Source organism: Nomascus leucogenys, chromosome 8 (assembly GCF_006542625.1).
Source record: "Nomascus leucogenys isolate Asia chromosome 8, Asia_NLE_v1, whole genome shotgun sequence".
NCBI lineage: Eukaryota > Metazoa > Chordata > Mammalia > Primates > Hylobatidae > Nomascus > Nomascus leucogenys.
This window is the reverse complement of record NC_044388.1, coordinates 21,647,457-21,673,417: the sequence shown is the minus strand read 5'-3', so window position 1 is coordinate 21,673,417 and position 25,961 is coordinate 21,647,457. Positions and strand designations below refer to the sequence as shown.

At 43.8% G+C, this 25,961-nt stretch overlaps 2 protein-coding genes across 12 annotated transcripts in view; one reads left to right on the top strand and one right to left on the bottom strand.

Moving 5' to 3' along the window:
* RFTN1 (raftlin, lipid raft linker 1) overlaps positions 1–8,862 on the top strand; it is a 203,177-nt gene extending 194,315 nt beyond the window's left edge. For 2 of the 3 annotated variants that reach the window (XM_030816864.1, XM_030816865.1), the window contains exons 9-10: positions 1,290–1,371; positions 7,467–8,862. In XM_030816864.1, coding sequence (XP_030672724.1) covers positions 1,290–1,371; positions 7,467–7,871 — 487 coding nt within the window. In that variant the 3' untranslated portion in view covers positions 7,872–8,862. Of the gene's footprint in view, positions 1–1,289; positions 1,372–2,321 lie in introns of all 3 variants that reach the window. The other variant, XM_030816866.1, reaches the window with a different exon arrangement.
* OXNAD1 (oxidoreductase NAD binding domain containing 1) overlaps positions 1–25,961 on the bottom strand; it is an 87,609-nt gene that overhangs the window by 27,615 nt on the left and 34,033 nt on the right. For 3 of the 9 annotated variants that reach the window (XM_030816867.1, XM_030816870.1, XM_003265363.3), the window contains 3 exons: positions 23,344–23,586; positions 22,464–22,572; positions 15,518–21,804 (listed from right to left, as the gene is read on the bottom strand). In XM_030816867.1, coding sequence (XP_030672727.1) covers positions 21,650–21,804; positions 22,464–22,572; positions 23,344–23,586 — 507 coding nt within the window. In that variant the 3' untranslated portion in view covers positions 15,518–21,649. Of the gene's footprint in view, positions 1–256; positions 2,326–14,228; positions 15,366–15,517; positions 21,805–22,463; positions 22,573–23,343; positions 23,587–25,961 lie in introns of those variants that run through there. The other 6 variants (XR_004031292.1, XR_004031294.1, XR_004031291.1 and 3 more) reach the window with 5 other exon arrangements.

Below are 25,961 nucleotides of genomic sequence, written 5' to 3'. Positions count from 1 at the left end.
ATTATATATATACATATATTATATATATATACATATATAATATATATTTTATATACACACACACACACACACACACACACACACACACACAATGGAATACTATGCAGCCTTAAAAGGGGGGATTGGGGACATTCTGTTATTTATGACAAGGATGAGCCTGGAAGACATTATGCTAAGTGAAATAAGCCAGGCACAGAATGACACACCTTGTATCTCTCTCATACGTGGAATCTAAAAAAGTTGAGTCATAGAAGTGGAGAGTAGAATGGTGTTTACCAGAGGCCGGGGAGTGGGGCGGATGGGGCAAAGGAGAGATGTTGATCAAAGGGTACAAAGTTCCAGTTAGGAGGAATAAGCCTTGGTCATCTATTGCACAGAATGGTGACTATTATAAACAACAATGCCTTGTATATTTTACAATTCCTAAAAGAGTAGCTTTTAAATGTTTTCACCACAAAAAATGCTAAGTATGTGAGGTGAAGGATTTGTTAAGTAGCCTGATTTAATCAGTCCACATTGTAAACATATATCAAAACAGCACACTCTACCCCATAAATATACAATTATTATTTGTAAATTAAAAATAAAATACAAAATCATCAAACGGGTGGAAGCAGGGGAAAAAAAAAACGGTGATCTTCTTTACAATACTTCTATCATCTTTAAAGGGAGCTCCAGGTCCTGCCTTCCTGGGAAGAGAGTATTCACTGTATTACAGGATACAAGTCGCCCCTCCCTCGCCTGTTTGGTTCATGTGAGCCAGAGCTGGTTAACAGGCACTGCCTTGCAGGGCCTGCCTGGTGCTGCACAGTCTTTGGTGTGCCTGCAGGAGCCATGCACGGCTGAGACCCTGGGTGCAGCCATGACCTCTGTCCACTGTCCTGTAGCAGCTGGAGGGCTGAGCTCATCACACAGGTCCTTATCTACCTGCCCATCATTACCAGAGACAGATTTGGAAGAGGCCCCTGCCCCTTTGAGATCCACTGAAGCAGCCAGTGTGTCCTCATTTGGCCAAGATGCTGTTACTTCCCATTAAGGGAATGGGCATGTCCAGCTAGGAAGCTGACTTTGTAGGGATACCCAAAAAGCTTTTGTTGGGCATCTGAGGTAGCCCCTTGGAAGCACGGTTGGATGGCCTGGGAGCGGGAGAGTAGAGCAGGCGCCTCTTCTAACCTATCATAATCCTGTGGGTGGTCTGCTTTGATGAAATTAGGGATGGCAACATCTGCGTCGGGTTTTGGGTTCCTCTAAGGCATAAAGTGGCTCATTCTCAGCTCCGTGTGTTACAGTGAGGGGAGTGTATCCACCAAGCAGATTGTCTTTCTTCAGAGACCGTGTCTACCTCAGAAAATCAAGAAGAAGGAATCGAAGGTAAGAGACTTTGATGGCCTTCCTAGGTTTTCCTCAGCAGGGCTTCATCTTCAGTGGATTTTCTGCAGTATTTGAGGAAGCAGCCTGCTCCAGCTTCCAAGGGCTCAGAGCCCAAGGAACACCTGAACCCCTGGCAACCCGAATCACATCTCAGGCTGCTAAAACAGGATAGCTGAGGGGAATGGAGGGCCTTGTCTGCCATTGTCCTGGTGGGCAGGCCAGAAGGATGGAGGAGAGAGGCTCTTCTGGAGGCTCCAGCCTGTCAGATATTCCCACTAGGATGAAAAGAAGGGCACGAAGTCAGCTGCAGCCTAACCATGGGGTGGGGATGGCTCGAGCGCATGGCCAGCTTCTTTGTGTCTTAATCTCATTATCAGCTAGTTGGAGCTCTGGCCTGCTCTGTTAAGATTCCTTAGGACATTAAAAGTGTGGGGATCTGAACAGAGACCCCACCAAAATCTCAAAGGCCTCTGTGTGACAGCTGGTGATGCTAGCCGTAGCCTGTGGCAGCCAAGTCCTCAGGCCAGGCTGTCCTCAGAGATCCCCAGGGCCCTTTCCCCCTCTCTGGACTCTGAACTACCCTAGAAACAGTTGCACAGAGACTGACCTTCTCAGAGTCTTCTCTGTGATTCCTGAAGATTGAGCACAAGGGTTGTACGAGGTGCAAGTGTCGGCAACCCTTGTGCCAGATGATTCTGATGCTTCCCACCCCGCCCTGAGCAGCCTGTGGTGCTTTTCCTGAGGACATTTTCACCAGTTGCTGGGGAAGAGGCCAGTGAGTCGAATGGACCCACCAAAGCCTGAGTCAGGCATCACCTGGATTCAGCTCACTGCACCTTTGATGGCTGAGGCCACATTCTCGGCAGGGCCTGCCTGACCTGCTCGGCTCCTCACTCTTGGCATCACACCTGCATTCCTCACGCTTGGTTCCTCATGTTCTTTGGACACAGAGCCCTGGGAAGGAGCATCAAGTAAATGAACAGATTGGAGCAGCCCCTCACCAGCCAACAACTCCAGGGGGAGCCCACTTGTGGAAGGAGTGCCAAAGCAATGGTGACTTGAAGCCAGATGGGCTGGAGTGTGGAGGAAGGTCTTTCTCCAGGCTCTGAAGGTGTAATGTGACAGGTGACGGCACAATGGACCAGAAGGCAACTGCCAGCCCACCATCAACCACCAGGAGCAGGCAGCCACCAGCTGGAAGATGGATCGGCTGCAGAGCACTGTCAGTTTCAGCTCAGCCACAGGCTCACGGGAACTGCATGCATTCAGCAAGTGCGACATTCAACACGCAGCACGCACAGGGCCCATCAGATGCTGACAGACACCCGCTGCAGCCTTACAGAGGGAGATGGTGCCACCTTTGCCTAACAGGTTCCTGGTGGTGGGGCACACAGATTCCAAAGGAGAGACATGTGGTTGGATGTGGGTGTGAAGGTCATGGCATCGCATGCAGGGGGACAAGTCAGTGGAAACTTGAGTCGGCAGGGAGATTTTAGAGGTAGATTTGTAAAAGCTGTTGTAATAAGGTAGAACTGACTTTCCTCAGGGAAAATTCAGACAGGATGGGACCCACTGTTTTTTCAGTCAGTAAAAACTTCTAATCCCAAGCAGCTGTACTCATCTGAGTGGACTGCTTTCTCTTTCCATGTACCTAATTATTTCCTGCCTCATTCCAAGACTGTAGGTGACTGGTGTGGAGCACTTGTTCTACACAAGACCCCCTGGGTCACCTCACAGACGGGAGTCCTCCAGAGAGGGGGCTTCACAGCCAGACTCCTTGGAAGAATCTTCGGCACTGGGTGTCCCCTCCTCACTCCTCAGCTGACAAGGGTCAGTGTCCTGCTCCCACAGGCCTGTGTCCCCTGGTGACCGAGGGTCACTCCATCTAGTCCTCATCATGCCTGAGCTCTTGCGGCCCGGACGTTGGGACCACCCCCACTCCCTGAAGCAGCTTTTCTCTTGGTTCTTTCCCACCTCATTCTCCTGGTTTCCCACTAAGTTCCTCAGGGTTCAGACCCAGCCCCATTTCTCCCTTCACTCTTGCCTCTTCCTTAGAAAATCTCCTTCACCACCTCTGTGCCAGTGACCATTCCGCCTGCATTTTCAGCCCTCACCTGCACCCCAAGACTCCAGCTCCATCCATCCTGTGGCTCGAGCAAACCTATGACTCTCCCCCTCCCCATACCTCACCCACCTGGCCAACCGCCACCCTATCTAGAGGAATGGCATCACACCTTAGGGGCTGTCCCTGCTGACCCTCCCGTCTCCTTCCCCTATATTCAATCTATCCTTAAGACCCATCTGTGTTAGGTCCCGGAGGCTCTGGAATCCCTCCACTTCTCTCTACCATCACTTGCCTCAGCTACTCCAATCTCCTAATAATAGAGATCCCCTTCAAATAGGTTCTCTATTCAGAGCCCAAGTGATCTGTTAAAAAGGCAACTTGAATCCTGTCATCCCACTGCTCAAAGGAGTTCTAGTTTTGTATGACTCTGAAGACAAAGATGGAAATCAGTACTGTGGCCCTCAAGGCCCCAAGGGATCTGGTCCTTCTTACCTCCTCTGCCAGCCTCCCATTCTCTGTGGCCTCCAGTTCTTCTGTGTCCCCTCTGCCAAGGACATTCTCCTCCTTTCTAGCTCTACTCGAGCATCCTTTTCTCAGGACAGTGCTGTCTCCTTTTATACCAAACCAGACTCCTTTGTACTACACTGGAAAAGAACCACGTTCTTCTCCTTCAGAGCTCTCCTCTGGGCTTTTAGTTATTTGTGATCATTATTTTATCCTTTCCAGGCAGTCAGACATAGTCTCCACAAGAGCAAAGACCTTTTTCCTGTGTTGTGTACCCAGTACCCAGATTTTAGTTGGTATTCAACAGATACTTGTTGAATCAATGAATGAGTAATCAACTTCTTAGCGAGGACATACATAGTATGTCTAGCATTAAAACTTAAAAAAAGAAACTGCAAGACTGGCACACTGAGGATGTGGCATATTTAGTCCTCTTTTAATCAGCAACATGGATAGAATTTTCTAATCAAGACTTTTCAGCATTGGAAAGAAACCTCTGTGTACGTGCGTGTGACTTTCAAGGCAAATATTAAACTCCTTCAAAGGGAGTAAGTGATTTCTACAATTCAGGGGAAGACTTCCTTCCAGCTAAACTACTTGAAGTGGACACATCATGGGCAGTTTTTAAAATGTGCAAATTAAATCCACTGGCTCCTGCTGACATGGAACTGTGGACACACACTGCTGTAAAGTGAAGGATTTCTTTTTTTCTTTCAGTTATTGCTGAATGGGGCGGCTAATTGGATTTCGTGACACATCCAACTGCCACAGATGCTCTGGCTTGGGAAGGCCCCCAACTCAGCGCAGCCTGTTTTATCTGCGGCTTGCTGGTTAAGCTCAGAGACTCCCCCGGTCCTACTCAAAACATGGAGTCCATTCCCCAGGCTGGACTTGCCTGCCTTTCAGTGGTGTGGATGTCAGAGCTCAACTCAGAGGCTCAACTGAAATCTGGCACAGTCCAGGCCTCCTCTTGCTTTCTGAGACGTCTCCTTTTTGAATTGTTGGGATCTGAAACAGTTTTTGTTGTTTTCTACCATTTGTGTTCTCGTTTTGTATTATATCAGCAGATCAACAAGATGTGATCTTCTACAGGAAACTGGATATGGCCAGGCATCCAGAGGAAACTATGGAAGCTGTTATTTAGCAAGAGCAGCCCCTGAGAGGGCAACTGGGCTCATATTAGATGGAAGGTCTAGCATTTGGTGGAATTGTCCTCAGTTGTACACTGCACAACAGCAGAGGGCGCTATTCACATCAAATACAATATGAATGGGGCCCTGGAGGTGTGCACCACAGCCCTGGAGGTAGAGACAACCATTTTAGAGATGAGTAACTTGAAACTCAGATTCATAACCTGCCTAAAGACTGACAGCTAACGAGTGTCAGCACTAGGATTTGAACCCACACTATAATGCTTTGACATTTTAGCACTTAAGGCCTCTTAGCCAAAACAATCACCACTTTTTTGGCAACAGTAAAACTTCCTCTGACTTCCCTGAGAGCCGACTGCCTCTCGGCGTACTATATTACACAGGTAGGCTTCACTGGTCCTTTTCTAAAAACACGTAAAATGATATAAAATGTGAAGAGGCTCTGACTGTTTTGGAACATCCATTTAAAAAAAGGAGAGACTCTTACATTTGGGCTGGAATTAAAATGCAACGGCGGCTGCCTAACACAGGGCAGCAGTTACGAACCATAACACGGTGCCTGGAAACTATGGAGGCTTAGTGGAGGCAGCCACAGTCATGCTGAGGGCTAAAATCAGTGGCCTCCTCTGGTGGGTTTGGAGCCTCGAGATGCCTGCCTGGCAGGCTCAGCTGAAGTAGGAGGTGGGTCTGAGACACCACTTAGCCTACAGAGTGATTCCATTATTGGGATCCTCACAGTTTGGGTGGAAGAAGCTCCACCCATCTCCTAGGGGAAGTCTGTCAGCCATAGTATGAGACATTTCAAAAGAGGTCAAAGGAGAAACCCATCCAACATTGTAAGTGAACTCATTTGGGGATTTTGGGGGATACAGGGTGAGAAAGGACCAGATAAATGTTAAATCCTAACCTCAACATGTATTTCACTCGTTTCTCTACTTTAATGGAACATTCCATTACCATTCTTATCTAAAAGGTGCTAAATCCAAGAATCCTATAATGTATTAAATCTCAGAATTCTGTGTTTAGGCAAATGTTTTATCTGAGGAAATAGATCTCTACAGTGGAAAACTACAAAAATGGCAGATTTTTAAACATTTACATAGCACATTTTTGGTTTTTCCTAGCAAAGCGCTCAGAATGATTTACAACATGCTAAAGCCTTAAGAAATCATTTCCCACTGATGGTGCAACTGCATTCCTGGGCTCCTCTCTCTAGCCCAGCAAGAAATCATAGGAACTGAGAGCTCCCTTTTTCTTTCAATTATATAATGTCTAAGATTTAAGTGCATATTTGGTGAAACCAATGAGATGCAGCTGAAGCACAAGGAAGTGGCCATGGTGGGAACTGAAAACTAAAACCTCATGTGCACTCTGGGCCACCGAGATGAGAAATTCAGATTGAGAAACTTGGCCTGTCAGTGGCGGAGCTGGGGCTCTCTCTTGGGTGGTCTTGCTCCAGAGATTTGATGAGACCCTGGTTGTTGCCCAACTCTATTACTGGCCGCGTGACCTTGGGACTCTGAGCCTCTGACTTCCCTGTCACACCGGGGAAATGCTTGGTTGCAGGTTGGGCTCCCTGGGAAGCGGCCTCTGAGATTTGGAAGTTTTTAGAGGGAGTTACCTTAGGAACACTTGTCAGTACAGGAGCGGGCAGAGGGAGAATTTGGGCTGTGATGCAGTCACAATCCCCCAGGTTGGCTTGGAGCTGGGATGGCGTTTGCATTATCCCAAATTGGGATCAGGAAATGGGTTGTTGTATCCTACCTGGGGCAGTCATTGGTTGTAGGTTGCCCTGGTGTGACCTTCTGTGAGGTGGTGGTCAGCAAAGGGCTATCGGCCTAGCTGGGGAGCGGGCCTGCCAGTCCTGTAGGGGGATCTGAGTGGTACAGCACAGTGTCTGCCCCGTGTTCTGGGTCCTGCCTTACTCAGGTGACCGAGTGAGAGAATGCCAGCCCCGTGCCTGATAATCCTCAGCCTGCTCAGAATGGAAATGAGTAGCTGCAGCTCTGGCTCTTACTGGGGGCAGGCCTCACATCTCCTCTCCATCCTGGCCCTCCAAATGATAGGACTTCAGGAGCCCTTTCCTATATGGGCCTTTGGTATGGAGCCAGTCAAAAGAAATACTGCTCTGCCCCCACAGAACCTGAAATCTACATCTAAAATATACATCCTGGAAGGCGTGGTGCAGGCCCTTGGAGTGGGTGTGATGTGATTGTGTGCAATTCAAGTTTGGTGCCTGTACTGCCTGGCTGGAGGATGCTGGGAATTGTTTGTCTCACTCAGACATGGTGTGCGTATGAATGCAAACAAGGCTTTGGGTGAAGCTCTGCGTTCCCGGAGGCTTGTTATTTATCCCCATCCTCTCTGATTTCTAGTTTCAGTGGCGATTCTCCAGAGAAGAAATGCACAACAGGCAGATGAGGAAATCGAAAGGTAAACTCAGTGCCAGAGACAAACAACAAGCAGAAGAAAATGAGAAGAATTTAGAAGACCAGTCTTCCAAAGCTGGAGACATGGGAAACTGTGTTTCGGGACAGCAGCAGGAGGGTGGAGTCTCTGAGGAGATGAAGGGCCCTGTCCAAGAGGACAAGGGAGAACAGCTGTCCCCTGGTGGCCGGCTGTGTGGGGTGGGTGTGGAGGGTGAGGCTGTGCAGAATGGTCCTGCCAGCCACAGCAGGGCCCTGGGGGGGATTTGCACTGGGCACTCCAATCCTGGAGAGGATGCCAGGGACGGGGATTCTGAGGAAGTCAGAGAGCTTGGTACGGTTGAAGAAAACTGAGTCTCGGGCAATTTGTGCTAAAACTAGGTAAGGTGCCAAACCCAAGGCATCTTACCAACAGCTGGTTTGGGGGCTGGTTTCCCTGGTGTTGTGTGTTACCTACCCTTCGGCTTGGCTTGACCTCTCCTTGTGAGCTCACCTGAGCCCTCCCAGGGCCAGGTTCCTGACAGTGTTGGTTTTTGCACATCCACTGGAAAGGTGTCATTAATGACCCAGTGTTAGAATACAAGAGGTCAGGTTATTTCTTCTAGCCCTCATGGCTGAAGGCCCAGTCCTGGCTCCACCACTCCTCCAGCCAGAGGGTCTGGACTCTCCAGTGCCTGTCCTCGCCACAGGGCCTCCAGGGAGCATTCGGGTCAAATCCGTGGACACCCTGGGCTACAAACCAAGGCTGCTGTTCATCCCACATCGTGTGGGGCAGTGTCCATCCCCTGCAGCTACTTGGTGACTTAACAACTCCAGGAGCCCTGTCAGCTGCCCTCCTCCACCTAAACCCCTTCGACTCTTCTGCTTTGACAAAGAAAATGACATCGGGGAGGGGAGGTGCTCCGCCTCCCAGCTTTTCTCAAAATAGTCCTATAGACACTGGTAATCTGGAAATGAAGAAGTAATTCTGTGTCTGCACCTACTCTTGCAGAATGTTCAAGGAAGTATTCTGTGTTAGTATTAATGCCAAAAAGTTGTTTTTAAAGGTTTTGTATTCAGCACATCATACAAACACACATTACTTCTGTCATTTCAGGGCATCGGGACTGGCTAGCGCCCTTGTTAATGTGCTATTTTAATCAGTGTAACATTGGTCAAGTTGTTACCCATGTATGCTGTGTCTATCATGTGTTTATATCGTCCAGAAAGTATTAAGGCTTTACGTAGATGCAACTGGCGAACCTTGGAGAGGGAATGCTGATTGTCTTGACCAAACCCACAGCCTGTCTCTTCTCTTGTTTAGTTACTTACGGCAATAAATCATCTATGAGTTAGTGCACCGTGAGGAGTGAGTGTTTATCGTGTCACTAGGAACAGTCCTGGCCTCATGTCCAAAGGACTCCAGCCCACACCCCCCACTCACTCTTTGTAAGTTTCTAACTCCTGGCAGCATGATGACGTGGTAGAGGAAGACAAAGTTCCCACTGAAAGCTGCAGAGCAAGCTAGGCGTGCTGTGCCTTCTCGTCATTTGTAGAAAGAGATGGCAAGTGGAACTCAGATGCCACCAGGTAAGTAAGGGGTACAGCCACCTCCCATTTCTGGGATGGTGGAGACAAATACCTTTTTAAAATAAGCAAAAAACCTTACATCAATGTCTAACAAACATTGTTTCCAAGCTTTTTTTTTTTTTTTTTTTTTTTTGGAGACAGAGTCTTGCTGTTGCCCAGGCTGGAGTGCAGTGGCGCAATCTCGGCTCACTGCAGGCTCCGCCCCCTGGGGTTCACGCCATTCTCCTGCCTCAGCCTCCCGAGTAGCTGGGACTACAGGCGCCCGCCACCTCGCCCGGCTAATTTTTTGTATTTTTAGTAGAGATGGGGTTTCACTGTGTTAGCCAGGATGGTCTCGATCTCCTGACCTCGTGATCCTCCTGCCTCGGCCTCCCAAAGTGCTGGGATTACGGCATGAGCCACTGTGCCCGGCCGTTTCCAAGCTTTTAAGTAACTAAATGAGGCAAGTCTTTTCCCTTTGCAAGTTTATTAAAATAAAACATTTGTAGGCCAGGCGTGGTGGCTCATGCCTGTAATCCCAGCACTTTGGGAGGCTGAGGTGGGCCGATCACCTGAGGTCAGGAGTTCGAGACCAGCCTGGCCAACATGGTGAAACCCCGTCTCTACTAAAAATACAAAAATTAGCTGGGTGTGGTGGCGGGCGCCTCTAATCTCAGCTACTCGGGAGGCTGAGGCAGGAGAATTGCTTGAACCTGGGAGGCAGAGGTTGCAGTGAGCCGAGACTACACCACTGCACTCCAGTCTGGGCACAGAGCAAGACTCCATCTCAGAAAAAAACAAACAAAAAAAACACAAACATTTGTAATATATTTTTATAGAGCAAAATGTAAAACCTTTGTACAGCCACATCATATAGCTTTTTCTTCTTGACAAACTCCCCACCCAACCCTTAGAGCTTAAAGAGGTTGAAGGCCCTGTTCAAAGAAAAGACAACTATTTTTTAATGACATTTTCCACAACTAAGTCATTAATATCTATACAGTATTTTGATTTAATAAAAACATTATTTCTTGGCACATATCTTAAAGGATCATGATTTTAAAAATATATGCTAGTCAGCAATAGGCCAAGACAAAAACACCACACTCAACGTTGAAAAGCAAACAGTTCCAGGCTAGAGGGCCTTACATTGCTCAGCTTTGGGTACATTTTGCAATTAATTAATTGACATTTATGTTGGCTGTATTTGCTATGGGGGAAAAAAAGGTGACAATAATTTGAATTCCTCAAGAGAGTTTGGCCCTAGTGTCAGGCTAACAGTTCCTAAAGGTCTTGTTTTTTCTCCCTTGCTTCTCTACACCCTGCTGATTCTGGCAAAAAAAATCAGTCTACAGTGGAGGGTGTTAAGTTAGCAGCAGCTTGAAATCACTGAGGAAGCTATACAAAATCCTGATGCCGGGGCCCGCCCGCAGAGCTTGTGAATGAATGATCTGGGGAGTGGCGTGGGCATCAGGATTTTTTAAAGCTCCCAGAGGACTCTAAGGTGCAGCCAATCTCTTGTCAGTTGAAACACAGCTTGTTCCTTGTGAAATAAAATGCTTTCTACAAGTGGTAAATAGTCAAGGCCCTAAAATCCATTCTCAACATCCTGCATGTATATTTCAAGTGGAGGCATTTCTGAAGGAAATGTTAGTTTCCTGTGATTGCCAATAGGGTAAAAAGCCATCATTTGAACTGACCAGGTCCCACGAACAGTAAAAGCCACAAAGACATACAATGTTTGGCATGAGGAAGCTTGTGCACTTGGCAGTTAAGTCTGTGAGGCTGTAGCTGTCACAGTGGGTTTGCAAGGGAGGCCTGCAAATCCACTGTGATCAGGTGGTTATCAGATGACTGAAATGAGGCATTCCTATGATATTGTGGCTAATCCAGATTCTTTCACTGGGAAGCTGCTTTCAAGTACTTCACCTGCAGAGGCTCAGGAGAGGGTAGTGGGTGAAGTTTAGCACTACTAGCAGGGCAACTATGGGAGGAAGAAGAATTCTTATCTAATCTGCTTAAAGAAAGGCAGGTGCATTGCTCTGAAGTGCATACAGCCACAAGGTCAAAATACTGACACATGGAAAGCCTGAGGAAACCTATGTTAATGAAATAGTAACACTGTTTTGGGCTTGGTGTAGTGGAAAAGCCCAGCTGGGCTTTGGAATCAGACAGCTGGTGAGGATGCTAACTAGACCCAGCCTACATGTGTAACCTCCTCAGTTTCTTCACAGCTCTGAGCATCAATCGCCTCAAGTGTGAAATGGGGTGAAATGGCAGCCACCTCTTTGGATTTTTGTGAGGATTAATAAGATGTGAATAAAGTGCTTGGTCCACGGTAAGCACTCTATGGGTAGCAGTTAATCATATGCTAATAGGTAATCAATGTGGCAGATACTGTTAGTGCCCACCCAATATCCATGGAAGTATATCCTCTACTCCCCAGCTTCTCTTGCAGTTTGGGGCCATGAGACTGGTTCTGGCAATGAGACACGAGCAGGTCTGATAAAAGCTTCAGGGACTCCCAGCCCTTCATCTCCAACACCCTCAGCACAGTTCAAGATGGACCATGAGGCTGGGTGTGGTGGCTCATGCCTATAGTCCCAGCACTTTGGGAGGCTGAGACAGAAGGATCGCTTGAGCTCAGAAGTTTGAGACCAGCCTGGGCAACATGGCAAGAACTTGCCTCTACAAAAAAAAAAAAATCAGCTGGGTGTGGTGGTACACGTACCAGCTACTTGGGAGGCTAAAGTGAGAGAATTGCTTGAGCCCAGGAGGTCGAGGCTGCAGTGAGCTGTGGTTACACCACCGCACTCCAGCCTGGACAAGAGAACAAGACCCTGTCAAAAAAAAAAAAAAAAGATGGATCTTGACATGGGCGTTAAATAAACCTTTGCTAAGGTGAACCACTGAGATTTTGAGAGTTATTGGCTACTGAAGCGTAGTATATCCCATCTTAACAGAAATACTGTAATAATATTTATAAAGTCTTAAATTATTTATCAATGGTTTATAAATAACAAAAAGGTAAACATTAGTCAAATGCCTGTCTGAATTTTTCAGATCTCCAGGTTGACCATGCTTCACTAGAGTTGCTGATGCTTGATGGGAGCAGCTTCCAAAAACATTAGCAGGAGGCATTCTAATTTATTTCTTATGAAGCACATTTTATCAGTACTCTAAACATATTCATCATGGCCCTCTCTAAACCACAAAAATCTTTCAGGAATAGCTCTCAGGTGTAAACAGTGCTTATTAGTAGGAATAGGTTGACCCAAAACTCATGACTCGTGCAACCCACTCTAGCTGAGCTCCTAGCTGGCACAGGGGCACTGTGCTGCAGGGAGCACACAGTCTGGGCTCTGTCCTGCTAGGGCTCACAGCAGCCTAAGATTGAAGATCAAGTCCTGAAAGGACTGTGCAAGACGGGAAGGGCGAGGATGACTGGTGTGTGTGGCCAGGAGAAGCTCGGCACTGACTTCCAGTTGTTGCCACAGATCTTGTTTCCAAGAGCCCGGCTGGAAGTGCTGGAGGCCAACTGCATGAGTAGTGCAGGGTGGGCCCCTGGTGATTAGTGCTCTGCCTGCACTATGACCCTCCAAAACAACTGATGCAGCTTCCCAGGAGAGGCTGGGTTTCCTGTACCTGGCTCCTAGAGTTTTGAACAGGGAAGTGTGTGGACATGAGATCTAAGGACAAGACCCAATGAGCCTCTGGCTGGGTTTCTGAGGCAGCTGTTGCCAGAGAAGGAAGCAACGTGATGTTCACCACAGGTTCCTGTTGATAACAATCGTTTCAGTGGCTAGACTAAGAAAACGAACCCTGGCTGCAGACGAATGGCTCTCTGAACCTGGCTGGTGCTTGCTTCCCCAGCCCTTGCAAAACAGTGGCACGTCCCTCCAGCAGAGGAAGCCAGGCTACGGGAGAGACCTGTGCATTTATGTGGGCATCAGGGGATCAAATGATTTGTTAAACAGATACACATTTTAAAATTCCTACACAACTGTGCTAGGTGCTGAGAAGACAGCAATGCAGAAGGGCCTCGTGAACCATGGTAAGGATTCTGGTCCTTGTTGTAAGGGTTAATAGGAGGCCACTCAACAGTTTTAAGCAGGGAAATGACATCAGATTTGCATTTTTTAAAACATCTTTCTGGCTGCTGAATGAGGAAAATGCAGGGATCCCAGAGATGCTGCAGAGGCCAGTGCTTTAGTCCGGGTGGGGGCTGCTGGCTTGAATCTTAGCAAAGAAGGGGACAGATTTGAGAGTTATTCAGAAGCAAAAGTGACTGGATTTTGCAAATGACTGGGGAATGAGGGAGGGATTGAAGCTACCAACCCTGTCCTTATCAAAGGCATTTCCTCAGAGTAATAAATACTCCAGTGATATTGCCTGGAACTTTTCCAAAACCTCTTGCATGGATTAGTTTTCAGAGTTTGACACATTCAACATTAGACGAAGTCACTAAAAGTGAAGTATTTATACCTTTCTTAAGATCCAAAGAGGCCAGGTCAAGAGTTCAAGACCAGCCTGGCCAACATGGTGAAACCCCGTCTCTATTAAAAATACAAAAATTAGGCGTGGTGGCACAGGCTTGTAATCCCAGCTACTCGGGAGGCTGAGGCAGGAGAATCACTTGAACCCGGGGGGCAAAAGTTGCAGTGAGCCGAGATCATGCCACTGCACTCCAACCTGCATGACAGAGCAAGACTCCGTCTTGAAAAAATATATATAATAATTTGTAAAAAAGATCCAAAGAACTATGTCTTTTTGGGAGGGAGGGAGTTGTGTGGCAACAGAAAGCAGCAGCTCTTGGGGAGGTGCCATGGTATGCATGTGGGAGTGCAAAGGAAACTATCTGTCTTGGGTCTGACAGGCAGAGTGGGAATTTGGGAATTCTCCCAAATGACTTTTTTTTTTTTTTGAGACGGAGTTTTGCTCTTGTTGCCCAGGCTGGAGTGCAATGGCACAATTTCGGCTCACCACAACCTCCACCTCCCAGGTTCAAGCGATTCTCTTGCTTCAGTCTCCCGAGTAGCTGGGATTACAGGCATGCGCCACCACGCCCGGCTAATTTTTACATTATTAGTAAAGACGGGGTTTCTCCATGTTGGTCAGGCTGGTCTTGAACTCCCAGCCTCAGGTGATTTGCCCACTTTGGCCTCCCAAAGTGCTGAGATTACAGGCGTGAGCCACCACGCCCAGCCCCAAATGATTTCTAATGGTAATGTTGGCAATTCCAGCAAAGCCCTGAGCCAGGAATTGGTGGAGAACCACCCTGGCTGTCAACTGTAAGGACTGGGTCCTGAAGAAAGAGTAAAGATATTCATTCATCCAGAGACAGTTTTAAAACATGATCCCATGTTGCTGACTGGCTTTTCATCCTTTAATGTGGTAAAACTTATACTTGTGTATTTAAATATGTTGCTCACTAGTCATTAAGTTCAGTTTGGATTTGGATTTGGATTTTTCTGTGGCCTCTAAATAATATAAAGGCTTAAAGATAGTAAGAAATATATTTCATTTATTAGGGTGAACATTAAAATGCTTCCTATAATGGACCTCTGATTTCATGAACCTTCAGTCCTGGGTACCTCCTATCTTGTTGATTGTTCAATGAAAAAAAGAGAATCACCTTAGAAGAAAGAACAACTAGCAAACTTACCAGTTTCTAGATCCACAAAATGCCTAAGTTAATAACTGTCTAAAACACTTCCTTTTTATGAACCTGGGGAACTATCAATTCAGTCCCTATCTCAGTCAAGTACACCTTAAGCCCCAATGGGCAAATGTCAGTTTTATTTCTTACTAACGGTAATTCCACTATTTCTCTTGAGCCCTGACTCCAGAATTTAATCAGCAGTATAGTCCAAAAGTCCCCTGTATCAAACCAAACTTTTCCCTTGCTTCAGTCCAAGACAATGTCTTCTTATTCTGTCAACCCCAGAGATACAAACAAACAATAGTCATTCCAAGAATCAATAAAATATTTGAAGACAGTTAAGATACTCCTTAGACATCTCTCAGTATAGTCAACCTTGATCTCTAAAGCCCATTTTTCTATCATGAAATTATAGAAAGGTAAAGCTGAAAGGAATTTTAAATTGCATAGTCCTACCTGCAGCGACAGATAAGGAAAGCAGGTTTCAGAGAGAGATGGAATGAGTCACACAGGAAACAAGTTGTAGAATGGGCATGATGTAGGTCTCTTGAAGCCTGGTGTCATGTTCCTGCCACCATCCCACACAGCCAACCAATCTGCCTCATTTGTTGTTTCTTCTCTCTGGGCTCCTATAGTCTCTAAGACAGACAGGCCTAATTGGAGTTTTATTCTATAGAAGTATCAGAAGAAAATGTATCCATAAAAGCCAAAGGAAAAGACCAACATATATGATTATATATAACTTTAAAACTGTTATAAGTTACAACAAACAGAATTCAGGAACTGGTAACAGACTGAAAAAAAATATGTATTTGTAATATACATAACGAAGGATTAGCACTCATTCTATTTTTATAAAGGGTTATAAATCAGTAAGATATCAAAATGGATATACAACAGGAATATACCATTCTGAAAACAAGAAATAAGGATGGCTAAAATACCTTAGGAAAAAAAAAAATGCTATGGAACAATCAGAAAATTGTTAAAAAAAATCACCTTTCATCTAACTGATTCGGGGAAAAAAATACTTAAGCATGAGACTGAGGGTATCTAGTGTTGGCCAGAAATGGGCACTTTCATACCCTGTTAGAATATAAACTGATTAGGCATTTTATAGGGTAACTTGGCAATACTAGTCAACTTTTTATTCAGAAATGGCACTTCTAGTAATTCCACAGGATTATGTGCAGAAAAATTATACAAACAGGTTTACTGCAATATTGCTTGTAATAGCCAAAAACTCCAAACAATTTAAATGTCCATCATGGAGATATGGTTAAGTATATTATGGTATATACCAAGAATTTGAAGTGTGTTAAAAGAATGAGATACATAGTTGTATAGGTACACACAGTTGTATATGTATACAAGATTAATATACCATAAAATTTCTAAAAGGATACCCAGCAAGTTTTTTATACAGAGGTTCCTTCTAGGCAAGGGAATAGGACGGGGGAGAAGAGAACTTCAGCATTTTAATCTGTATAATTTTATTTAATATTTGTGGTCACATTTATTAGGTAATTAATCAAAAATTATTTAACAATTTTTGGTCATATTTATTAGGTAATTAATTTTTAAAAAGGAAGAGACAAAATCTTGTTATGCTCAAATATAGCAAAATAGGACATGGGGGTGAGCTGGAAGGGGCCAGCTTAGGCTGATGAGCTCCTGCAGGTTTTAAGAATTCAGAACAGACCAGATGAAGATGGCTGCTCAACAACTATAAAAGTTTGGATTTCTGGGCACAAAACATTTTAAAATGCATGCCTTGATTTTATGGCACATTAGGAGATATCTACATGTCATCACCACACTGCTAGCTTATTGTAATTTAAGAAAGAGTAATATTAAAGACCAGACATCTTACTGTTTAAGATGAGAACAGTATACTTTTTTTGAGTTTTACAATTAAATAAAATGAAATAATGGCTCTCAGGTTAAATTATCAGATCGTCTGCAATAACCAGGAATGGAGGAAATTGCTGTTTTCCATTCAGACAGGAAAAAAAAATAGGAGCGACGAGACATGCCCTTGGATCATTTGACAATCACTGCATGTACGCGTGTTTGTGCTGTGAGTCCCATATAACAATACTCCTACCCTCCAGAGCATGGGTGCAGCCAGAGCATGGGTGCAGCCTTTCCCACTCTGCTACCCCTGGGCCCCTAAGATCCATCATTCCAGTGACTCACCCAGTCATCCATTTGCTATAGCTTCTCTTTCAAACAGTGATAGGTGCAAAAAAATATTTTCCCCCAGAGCATTTCCACTTTCAATTTTGTCGAAATGTTCTCAATGTGTAACTCAGTTATTTCCAGAAGATACCTTCTATCACTTAGACTTACTTAAAAAAAAAAAAAAAAAAGTTTCCCAAAGTATTTAACTTGCTCCTAAGATAACCTTTGTCTTATACTTTCCTATCTTCAATGTCTAGCTCAGTGACTGCACATAGCAGATGCTCAATAAATGACAGTTAATACATCATCCTCTAGAAGGTGTCACTTCCCTGAGTCCCACTGAATTACTCTTTCATGGTTTTTCACACAATCAGGCTGTTATTTCACTCCTCTTAAAACAAAAAAAACTGCTTTAGTTAATAGTACTGTACCAACTTAGCTGTACTGTTCATTCCCTAGTTTTGATAAATATACCACAACTACGTTAAACATTTGGGGAAGCTGGATGAAGGATATAGAGGAACCCTGTCTTTGCAACTCTTCTGCAAATCTAAAATTACTTCAAAACAAAAAGTTTAAAAAATAAAACAACCCAATGAGAACAATAAATGTTCTCGACCCCACTTCCCTTTCCAGCTACCATTCCATCTTTTTTCTTCTCTTTAAATTTCTTTAAAACGATTATCTATATTCATTATAATTGATTTCCTCTCAATTGCTCCTAAACCTATTTCACTGTTTTCACCCCCACCATCCGTCTTATCAAGATCACCAACAACTGGACCAGTTGCCAAATCAATGGCCGCTCAATGATCACTCATCAGACCTCATCTTTCCTGTCCTATTAGCAGCATGACACAGCTAGCCAATCCATCCTCTATGAAACACTTTCTTCATGAGGCTTCTTAACACCACACTCATCTCCTTTTCCTCCTACCTGTTTATTAGAGAACTTTTTGCACATGTTAAGAGCCCTGAACCTCATCAACCATCATGATTGAGTGTGAACCACTGACACAGCAGGGGCGACCTAAAACAAACTGAACATCAAAAAATTGACTGTAATGGATGAAAACAATCAAATGTATAAAAAGCCATGAGTTCATAATGATACTTTAAATAATCTCACTGGTCGTCTAAAGGTTGCTAAGGCACCAACTCATAGTATGCTAACTGATAAATAAAAGGAAAGAAATCAAGCATCGATCCTGCCTTTTCTTTACAGACTCATTTCAGCGGAATCAAAGCTGATGAGGGAAAGTTCTATATGGAACAATCACAGACAATATATGCAGGAAGAATAACAGAAATGGATAATTAATCCTTAATGAAAAAATAGCTATCGGCAATGATCAATGGCTGCTAAAACAATTAGGTGAAAGTTTGATGAAGACCACTATGTTGGATGAATCAGGCTGACAAATGCTGAAACCACTGATCCATCTTAGCATTAAAAGTGGGACAGACATTATATGCCTCATGTGATGCCGCAGGAAGCACATCACTTTATAATATAGGCTTGCAAAAAAAAATCTTGAATCTGAATATAAACAAGTTCTAAATCTAATTACCAGTTTACATGAAATACAGAGGAGAGAGGATCAAGCAACACCCTGATACAATAGGCCAGGTTCAAAATGTGGGAAAGCCTACAGAACAAATAAGTCAGTTTCTTTAACAAATGAATCATGGGGGGAAAAAAAGTGTCCATGTATATGTGTAGGGGGTGTAAGGAGTGTGCCATTAATTAAAATAAACTTAAAAGACATTAACCTAATGCAATATTTGGACTTTTGAGGCCATGAGGAAACAACACAGAAGGGTCTTAGAGGATATTAAGGAGTCATTGTCACTTGTGTTAGGTATGATAACGACATTGTGGTTGTGCTGAGGTGATGTATCTGTTAGAAATATATACTGAAGAATTTAGAAGTCACACGATACAATTGCTAGGCTTTGCTTGAAAACACACCAGCAAGAAGAACACCCCCACAAAGAAGCTGAGGGCTGACAAAAACAGAATGCTGCTAGTCATGGAAGCTGGGTGATGGATGCACGAGAAGTCATTTTACTATCCCTACTTTGTTGTATGTTTGAAAAAATATAAATCTGAGAAAGATACAAATAACAGACTAACCTAGTCTCTTGAGTAGGCTGTGAAAGGGTCTCATGTCAAAAGAAGAAACATTTTTTCAAACTCATAGAGCCAGAGGATCCTTAAGAAGTCACTTTAATCCAGCACATCAACTCTGAGCATATAACAAATATTTATGAAATACCTATTTTGTGCCTGGCATAGCGATAAACAAGACAGACGCACACCCACATGAAGGTTTCAAGTTAGACCACATCTAAGGCATCCAGCCTCTTGAAATCCTTTCTGAATAGGACAAGGAATAGCAAATTAATAATGACAACACACTCATGCAGTGTTCTGCTAAGCACTTTACATGTATGATCACCTTCAATCCCCGTAACAGCCCTATCAGGTAGGTAGGTAGGCAGCAGTATCATCTCCCTTTTACATGTAGTTGTAAGTGTGTAATTTTAAATGAGGCATAGAGCAGTTAAGTGACTTGCTCAAGGTCATCTACCTAGTAAGTAGTATAGGCGAGATTTGAACCCAGGCAATCTGGCTCAAGGGCTTTCGAGCCTATACTCTGAGCCACCGCACTATGAATTCCAAGCCACTCTGGCTGGAGTTAGCTCAATTTAAGTACCAAAAAGATCTGGACAGGTCTGGCAGGCAAGAGCAAGAGGACATTCTCGCTAGACCAGAAAGTGCTCTTCAGCACTTAGCACCAGAATAATGGCACTGAAAGGATGAACACTCCAAAGGCGATGACCTGGCCCATCTCAGCAATTCTGCCAATACTGAGTCAGCAACAGGGTGGCAGGCAAAGCTGGAATCTCCAGGACAGGTGACCCTTGCTCTCTGACAGTAGCAAGCACACAGCCAGCCATGGTGCTGGCTAAACAGAGACAGTGGGCGACACCTTCCTATCTTCCCATCCCATGCTGCACTGGAGATGCTCACTTTGCACCTCCACTCCTGATGCAGAGAGGCCTGGGTTAGGTACTTTCGCCATACCTTTAGGTGTCCTCCCCCGCAGACTGCCTTCACCAGTTGGTAGAAGTGCCCCTTGATAATCCCACATCCTTGCATCTCATCATGCTCCTATGCCCTCAGCCTGGGCACTTTGGGGCCAACTGATAAGTCAGGGCTCCTTGTAGTGATCCAGAGCTTCACATATTCCCTTCACCTCTGAGGTACTGATGACCATTTCCTTGAATGGATTATGATATTCCCATCAGGTCAATAGCTCCTCCCTTCCTCCCCAAATTCAAATCTGGGATCAAAATAGTTGACAAATGATCTCTGCTTAAAACTTGACAAAACTCAAAACTGGGCAGAAGCTAGAGTCACCTTCAGGTCCCATGAATCATATGTGTTCAAGCCCACAAGTCCCTGGGAGGCCTGCGACAACAAAGATAAGAAAGGGTAACCTGTCTTCTCTCATCCGCTCCAGAACAGAATCTCAACTGGAGCTCCTAGGTCTCCAGCACTCGTCTGTCCTTCTTCCCAGGCTCCCTTCACCCACCTGTGATCTCTATGCAGGCAACCTTGGGCCCAGGACTACTTGTCATAAAAGGAATGGCCTGGCCTCAGTCAGGACTTCTTTTGGATTTTTAAAAATCGAAACAAAGAACTACAATCTGCTTTCTAGCAGTTTCATCAGAGCAGCTTTGGGATGAGGCTCCACCATCCTTTCTATCCACTCTAGGGGATTGCCTCCCAATCTCAGACTTAGCAAGGAGTTAAAACATTAGTTGCTTTCTTTCATTCATTCAACAACTATATGTTAAGGAGGTGCTGGTGCCAAGAACAACTCTGGCAAATGAGTGAAATAAAAAGTAGAAAAGCAGGATTTAGAAACAGCTCTCTACCCCCTAATCAATGCTAAGCACATTTCCATAGCCAGCCAGCCCAGGCACTGAAGGCAGATTCAACATGGAACACATCACCAATGCCTTTGTCCCAAGCAAGAAGCTGCCTCCTACAGCGTTAAGGCAGACAGCCAAGACACAGAAAGGGTTTCATTTGAGAAGAAACTAACAATTAGTCAGGATACACACTTAGGATATTCATTAACAAGAAAGCAAATATGCTGGATATTTAACTCCCTAAAGCAGTTTTCCTAACAATTTTCCATGTCCAAACTTCACTTTGATGGACCAAATAAGACTGTAGGGCATGGTACAGTAAACAAAGGTATTAAATAAAAAGAATTTTCAAAGTAAAATTATTAAGATTGTATTTAAATTATAATTTCATTAAACATAAGATATATAGATGGCTGTCAATTTAAAGCTAGCCCACATTTTATACTCAAAAATCACATTTTCCTATGATTAGACATATGTATATATCTTTTTTTTGCCTAAAGACAAAAGAAAAATCTACACTGACCAATCATGGTACATCATGAGACAATTAAATCGTTGTTAATAAAAGAAAATCAGTATAGTAAAAAATAGTTTGATCATTGAGGTCTTTGCAAAAAGTTTATCATTTAAGTCTGCCAGCTGGCTTTTATTATCCAGCTGGTCACTAAGTTTATAGCCTTAAAAAATAAGACAACTCAAGTAGAGATAAAAAAAATTAATCATGCCACAAAGGACAGGAGCTTTCCTGAGTAGATCTCACCTCTTTATTTTTTCTGTCTTTGTCTGCCTCCTACCACCACTTCTCAAAGCAAATGTGTTCTCTGGGTACATGGTTGTTTTCCAGTTGCTTGGAGAAAAAGTCTGTCATTGGAGGTGGGCCACAAATATAGAACAAAGTCTCTTTTGAAATATGATCTCTTATCTCCTTCTCTGTTATTCTTCCTTCTACCAAAAACCAGAATAAACACCAAATTAAGCCAGACAAGGTTGTATCAGCAAATGAGGAAGGACTAACCACAATTCAGATACAGTGTTTATTTGCAAGTTCAGTGAGTCTAGTCTTCTTAAGCCATTCACAGTATGGCTCCTATTGGCATCTGGGCCCAGACCCAAGCAGAGTGCATCTCCAGGCTTCCTAAACCTAAGCGAGCAAAGTGGGAAGCTCATCGTAATGCACTCTGCAGAAAGGGCCAGCTAGCTTACTGGTCTTTGATGGAGATACAAATTGCCTTCAGCAAAGGAAGTAAATGTTTTATAAAAATCCTTTCAGAGGAAATTATGAGTTGTTTAAATGACCATTAATGGCAAATGGAATCAATTCAGCCAAATCTGGAATATAAATTATTTGTATGTATACTACAGTGATGATGCAAAGGCCTCTTAAAAAGTGTGAAAAGTACACTTTTAACACAGGCAATAGGAAACTCATATATAATGAGTAAATCCAACTAAATATCTATTTTTCCATGAGGAATCATCCCAATTCCCCAGATAGTGACATTCCCAGCCAGCAACTTCCAACAATAAAGCATCTGCACTCAACCAACTGGTGCGTCCATCAAATAACTGCATGGAGATAGTCAAAATATCTTTAGGGGACTCACCCGTGATGTATGGCTTGAGTTCCGCATTGATTTGTGTAGTCTGTTTCGTAACATGCAAACTGCATGCAATCTTCTCAGGAAACTCATTTACTAAATCAAGGATATTTTTCTGGAATGTCAAACATATTTGGTCACACTACAATTTTAAAAAATCAAAACAGATGTGCACAACCATGGACGCTGAACCTCAACTCCCATTCTGCACACGTCTGCGGCTCTTGCTCTCTACTTAGAGAGATATTGTTTGCAGCCTAGCAGGCCAGAGCATTCAGACTACAGAGGGCTATTTGGCTTTAATTGAAATCTGAATATGCTAACAAGCATATTACCAACTCTCCGGGAGTTTTTTCTTTTTCCTTTTTCTCAAGCATTGGCAATTAAGCAGCAGTTTCACTGACCACAGTTGTGTCTTTTAACTGTTTCTGTTCTTTTGTTCATTCCTGCAGCTGCAAAGCAATCCCCAGTGAAAGCTTTCTTCATCAAATGCACTTAGTTTAAACAGATGCAACTGACGGGGGTTTCATTTACCCAGCTGAGTCCAAACTGTCTAAGTCTTACCTACTCCTGTGATACACTAGTCTACTGTAGGTCTCTTGACTGGAATCTCGGGACCCTTGTGACTTTTCTGTTCATCTAACCTCCAGATTCCATCCCACCAAAACCTATCCTTTCCTGTCACTTAACTGGTAGCCTCTTCGACACTAGCAGTTTTACTTGTCTTGGGTAAGGTGTGTTGGTTAGTTCTCATTTGAGCATGATTAAACCTTGCCAAGCCTTTTGTTTGAACCTTTGCAGAGAAAACAAAACCTAGAGAAAAAACTTTCATGAACAATTAATACCACTACACAAGTTTGCTTACAGCAAGCTATACCTCCTTTACCTTAAACAGGAGTTCGCTGGTATTTTTTGCACTGTAGAATAGTTTTATTGTTCCTATCTCATATCCATTTCTTTTGTTTGCCTGCTCTCTGAGGAGATCTGCTGCGTGCCGCAGGATGGAAAGCAGAGGGTTAATTCCGACTCCTCCTGCAATCAACACGAGGTTTCTAGACGAATCCGCAGGCTGAGGGTCAAAGAAGAACTCTCCACCCACTCTCACAGCCACTTCAGAGTCAAGTGTACACTAAGGCAGGAAAGAAAAGACCTTTTAGTCTTTTGTAGCACAGGTCTTAAACCAAATGTTCTACTTTAATAAAACTGGGTCTATCTCCTGTATTATTGGTATTTAGGACTATTTTTATAGCTTGCTCCCAATTTTCCCGATGCCCTGTGAATTGATTCCACTTGCTCATTTTATAGGCCATAGGCTAATCCACCTTCGTAATCCATAATGAACAGCCTTTCCAATACTGAGAAAAGGAGATGTGCTTCAGTGATTTCACCATTTGTTAACTTCTTAGGCGATGAACTGGACTGAGGAAAGAGGCAATGGACTCAAAGGCAGGGGACAGCTCTGAAGTATGGGTCTCCTTTATCTGAGTTGTGTTCCTGTGTTCTAACCAAAGCTGAGAGAAACAGGATGTGGCAAACGTCACTAGACTGCCTGCCCTGGGTTCAACAAGGCTGAAAAGTGTAAGTACTGGTGCTCCGTCTTGATCTTCAGTAAGGCACAGCCAGACCAGCTCTACAGGCTTACACCAGCCCCTGTAGTACTGTTCAGTGCTGTTCCTGTCTCCCTAGAGAAACAAGAACAGGCAGCCAGAGGCCTCATACTAGGGAGTATCACATAGACCTATCTAGATAAAGCACCTATTTGGTGAGGTCACTTATGCCCGTAATACCATCAGAGTTGAATGTACTGTTTTTCTCAGTGGGGGTGCTACTGCTTCTGATGAAGGTGTTTGGGAAACTTGTGATTACATTTTTTATTGTCACAATGATTTGGGGAATCCAACTGGCATTTAAAGGGCAGGGCCAGAGATGCTAGAGATCCTACAAAATTCGTGGTTTCCCAGAGCTGGCTCCTACTAAGCTGGTGGTCAAATCTACAGGAATTTTGTAAGAAAGTTCCTACTGGTAGTTTGAAATCAGCCGTTGTAGGAGTACTTACAGCACAGAAATCAGCAAATGATACAACTCAGATAAATTCAGATGGCTGGTTTGCCAGCACACCATTATCTACAATGCACAAGACTGTCCCGCACAGTGATTTGTGAATGGCCCAAAAGACGTTCTTGTAGATGAAAACTGGTTTATAATGATCTGAGACTAGACCCTAGCTCATTTTACAAATAAACTCAGTAGCCACAACGTAGATTACACTTTGTTGTGTTCAGAACTTGACCAAGCATGTTCACTGTTCTGGAAAACCACATTCCGGTTAGTGACATGTGTCACCCACACAACACATCTTTATCATCTGCATCTGTAGACAGTGTATTCATGGTGACTCTATGTTTAGGAATAGTCATCTGATTACTTCATTCTATCTTCCAGTTAGATCTGCCTAACCATTTATATTTTAAAATACATATTCTTTGATTATGGATCACTTTCTTTTATTTCTCCTTTGTATTACAGTTAGAATTATGTTATTCAAAAAAAAATCTATGGGTACATTACATTAACTATGACTTTCATTTCAGGACAGTTCTAGAAAGGGGCATTGGATCTGACCGAGTTGGTAATCCCTTGTTTGGGAAAAAACCACTGATCTTGGAGTCAAATGAATTTTAATCATGGCCCCTGTGAAATCCAGCAAGTCCCTTAAATTCTGAGCCTCATCTGCCACCCCTGGAAAATGGGTACCAGCACCTGCACTGCCCACCTCACAGGGTTGGTGTGAACATGAACTGACTCACAGTGGGTGGAACTCCAGAGTATCTGGCTCTACATAAGAAGGAATTTTGGTCATTGCAGCTGTCACAAAAGAAAAAGTGCTGGCAATACCAGCTTCCTTCTTCCCTGTCACTAAAAAACAGATTCTAGGAATAAAGAAACTTGTATTAAGAGCATAGGTTTCTCTCATTACATGTTCCTGGCATAAATCAACTAAATGAATGCCCTCCTAAGAAGTAATAACACATCGCATGTTTTTTGAGAACCAAACCCTTAGCATTCACACCTTGGCACCTTGCATGTCAGGTGAGCAGTAGGTACTTCTGGACATGAATTTAATTTGGTCTCTGCAAGTTAAAGATGAGTTAAATTTAGAGAATATCTAAGAAAAATGAAAATTATTTGAATTCACAAAAACATGTCTTTTTTGGTAAAGAACTGTTAAATGAATGGATACTCTTTCAGGGGAAAAAATGTCTGAACCTAACTATTTTAAATATGTGGGAGATTTTTACATGAATGGTGATAAGTGGGTTTTCATTTTTGACAAAAGAAATTAGCAGCAAGGGAGCATTCAGTTAGGAATAACTAAAATATAGGAATTGCTACAGTGGCTACCAAAGTGCTTTAAAATATTCTTTCCTTTCGAGTCTCAAAAACAGAATTTAAGATACAAAAGGCTCTGCCTAATGATGACAATGAATTTCATCTCCTGTATCC